At 37.5% G+C, this 2500-nt stretch overlaps 1 protein-coding gene across 1 annotated transcript in view; it reads right to left on the bottom strand.

Annotated features, from left to right (window-relative positions):
* The window catches only part of LOC125037155 (myoneurin-like), a 10148-nt gene that overhangs the window by 573 nt on the left and 7075 nt on the right, over positions 1–2500 (bottom strand). The window contains exons 3-6 of the mRNA XM_047630189.1: positions 1999–2500; positions 1723–1862; positions 872–1118; positions 1–587 (exon numbers count right to left, since the gene is read on the bottom strand). The exon at positions 1–587 is cut by the window's left edge and continues 573 nt beyond it; the exon at positions 1999–2500 is cut by the window's right edge and continues 418 nt beyond it. Coding sequence (XP_047486145.1) covers positions 1–587; positions 872–1118; positions 1723–1862; positions 1999–2500 — 1476 coding nt within the window. The remainder of the gene's footprint in view (positions 588–871; positions 1119–1722; positions 1863–1998) is intronic.

Genomic DNA, 2500 nt, shown 5'->3' with positions numbered 1-2500 from the left:
TGGTTGGTGTGATTCTCCAGGGTCTGAATATCTGGCAAATCTATATCAGGTGAATTTACAAGCACTGAAAAGTTATCCTGTGGTGTAGCAATTCCAGCATGCCCTTCTATGCTAGCTTTTCCTGTCTGATCTGTCGTTTGAAACCCTACATGTTCTTCTACCATGCCTGTAATATTGTCTGGGTCTAAAGACTTTGGGGCTAATTTGTCCATAACTGGTATGTCTTCACTGGGTTCCTGGACTAAGCTATAACTAGCTGGTTCGGCTGATGCCAAGTTACTGAGATTTGGCATGTCAGGTGTTTGTTTCTGTAGGCCACTTGACTCGTTGCCTGTCAGAGATGAAGATGTATTTATCAGTTTTACAAGAGAATCAGAAGAGGCGAGAGCATGACGACTCAGATTATGCTTCTTGGCCAGATGGTCATGCAGTTTGTCAGGACGGGTCGTTCGGAAGTTACACTGGAGTTTTGAGACAGCTAGGCAGGTAAGTAGATTGGAGGCAGGTGCATGAAGTCGCATGTGTCGTCTCAAGTTCTTTGCATGCGAAAAGGAGTGACCGCAGACTTCACACTGGTGCACTCTTGTCTGCCAAAGAAAGAGAAAAAAAATCAACATTTCTAGTCCCTTCTTATTCCAAAACCATAATAAATTAAGCATCAATACCTACTTGAAATAATAAAGTTAAGAATCCTCATCATCATAATCTTAATACAAAGAAAGCAAGACATAATAAAAAAAAAAAAAAAAAAAAAAAAAAAAAAAAAAAAATATATATATATATATATATATATATATATATATATATATATATATATATATATATATATATAATGCAAATATACCACTTCCATATCATCTCAATATATCACCTTAGAATGGGTAGCAAGATGATCATTCAAATGTGTCTTCCTCTTAGAAGTGAATGAACATCCTGGGTGGGGACATGGGAAGGCCCTGCCAGAGTGCTGCAGGAGGTGAGCCTTGAAACTGCTGACATATTTTGAGGAGAATCCACAAATGTCACACAGCAGTCTAATGGTTGGACTGTGGGTGTACAGATGGGCTTGTAGTGCATGGCGCCACTTAAATCCTCGTCCACAGTCACTGCATACAAATCTAGCAAGAAAAGAATAATATATCATCTTTGCTACTGGACAGAATGATAGGTATCATGCTATCTTTGTTATCAAATTACCTTCTAAAATATATAACATAGAAGAAATGATAAACATATGAAAGACATTATTTTAGAAATGCAGCATGTAATAATGCAATTGGAAATATTATCATAAAGCTCTGTTTTTCATTAATTTTAATACTCTAAAAAAATAACTACAAATATCCTGGTTTTCCCTGGGAATCATCTACAACATAAGTTAATACCATTACTACCAAAAATGGTTGCAGGACAATATTTAGGTTTTTCTTCACATTTGCAAATACCTTGACATTTCATTCATTTTTTTTTTTTTTTTTTTTTTTTTTTGCAACTATAACAAAATTATCTTACTATTATTCATTGTGATGGAGAATCTAAACAATCCTTAAATGTGTCTAAATTTTGGCAATCACTAATCAAATGTGTATCAACACAACAGTACATCTTTTCTGGCAGCTGAGATTTCAATAATGATAGGATTTAATCTATGATCTTTGCTTCACTGACTGTGACTGTACATTTTACATTCACATATATTCTAGTACAACAAAATGTTCTTACGGTTTAGAGGTAGAATGCTTTGGCATGTGCATGGTGAGAGCTGCACGGGTACGAAACCGCAGGTCACAATACATGCAGAAAAAGGGGAGTTCTTGGTCATGTAGAGCAAAATGTAAGCGCTGGTCTTCAAGATCTCGTACCTGTGGGATGTACATGAATTACATTTCTCTGAATACAATATCAAGGAACCAACAGATTAATAATACCATTATTTTGGCACTGAAACAAACAACCTTTTTCACGTACAATACCCATAAAGACACCAACAAACAATACCTGCACAAAGCACAAAGGACACTCAACAGTGAAGTGTTGCATGTTCTGAACATGTTTCACCAAATCTCCACATCGTTGGAATGCTGATCCACAAACAGTGCAGATCAAACCTCTTCCAACAGATCTCTGTTTTTGCTGTTTTTTCTTTTGCAGCAACTTTTGTGTTTCACCAGAACATATATTTTGCTGTTGCTCAGCACTCACCACCACACTCAGCATGTCATTCGTACCCTCATTTCCAGTGCAAGATGATCCTTCGCCTTCCATTTCACTAGCTTGGTTTGTGAACTCTAATTTGGACGTAAGGTCTTCCATAGACGACTCATTAGTAGCCCCACCTAACCTTTCCAGGGATGCCTCCTCTTCAAAGCCAGGGACACTTTCATGACCTTCTTGTAATTCAGTGATGGATGGCTGAGTGGTGTTTTGGTCCTGGCACGGAACAAGGGTCCAGCTGCTGTTTATTCCACTACTCAGACCCTGCACATCTGAACATAGCATT

Source organism: Penaeus chinensis, chromosome 22 (genome assembly GCF_019202785.1).
Source record: "Penaeus chinensis breed Huanghai No. 1 chromosome 22, ASM1920278v2, whole genome shotgun sequence".
NCBI lineage: Eukaryota > Metazoa > Arthropoda > Malacostraca > Decapoda > Penaeidae > Penaeus > Penaeus chinensis.
Note: the sequence above shows the minus strand (reverse complement) of the source record. Positions and strands in the feature narration are given on the sequence as shown.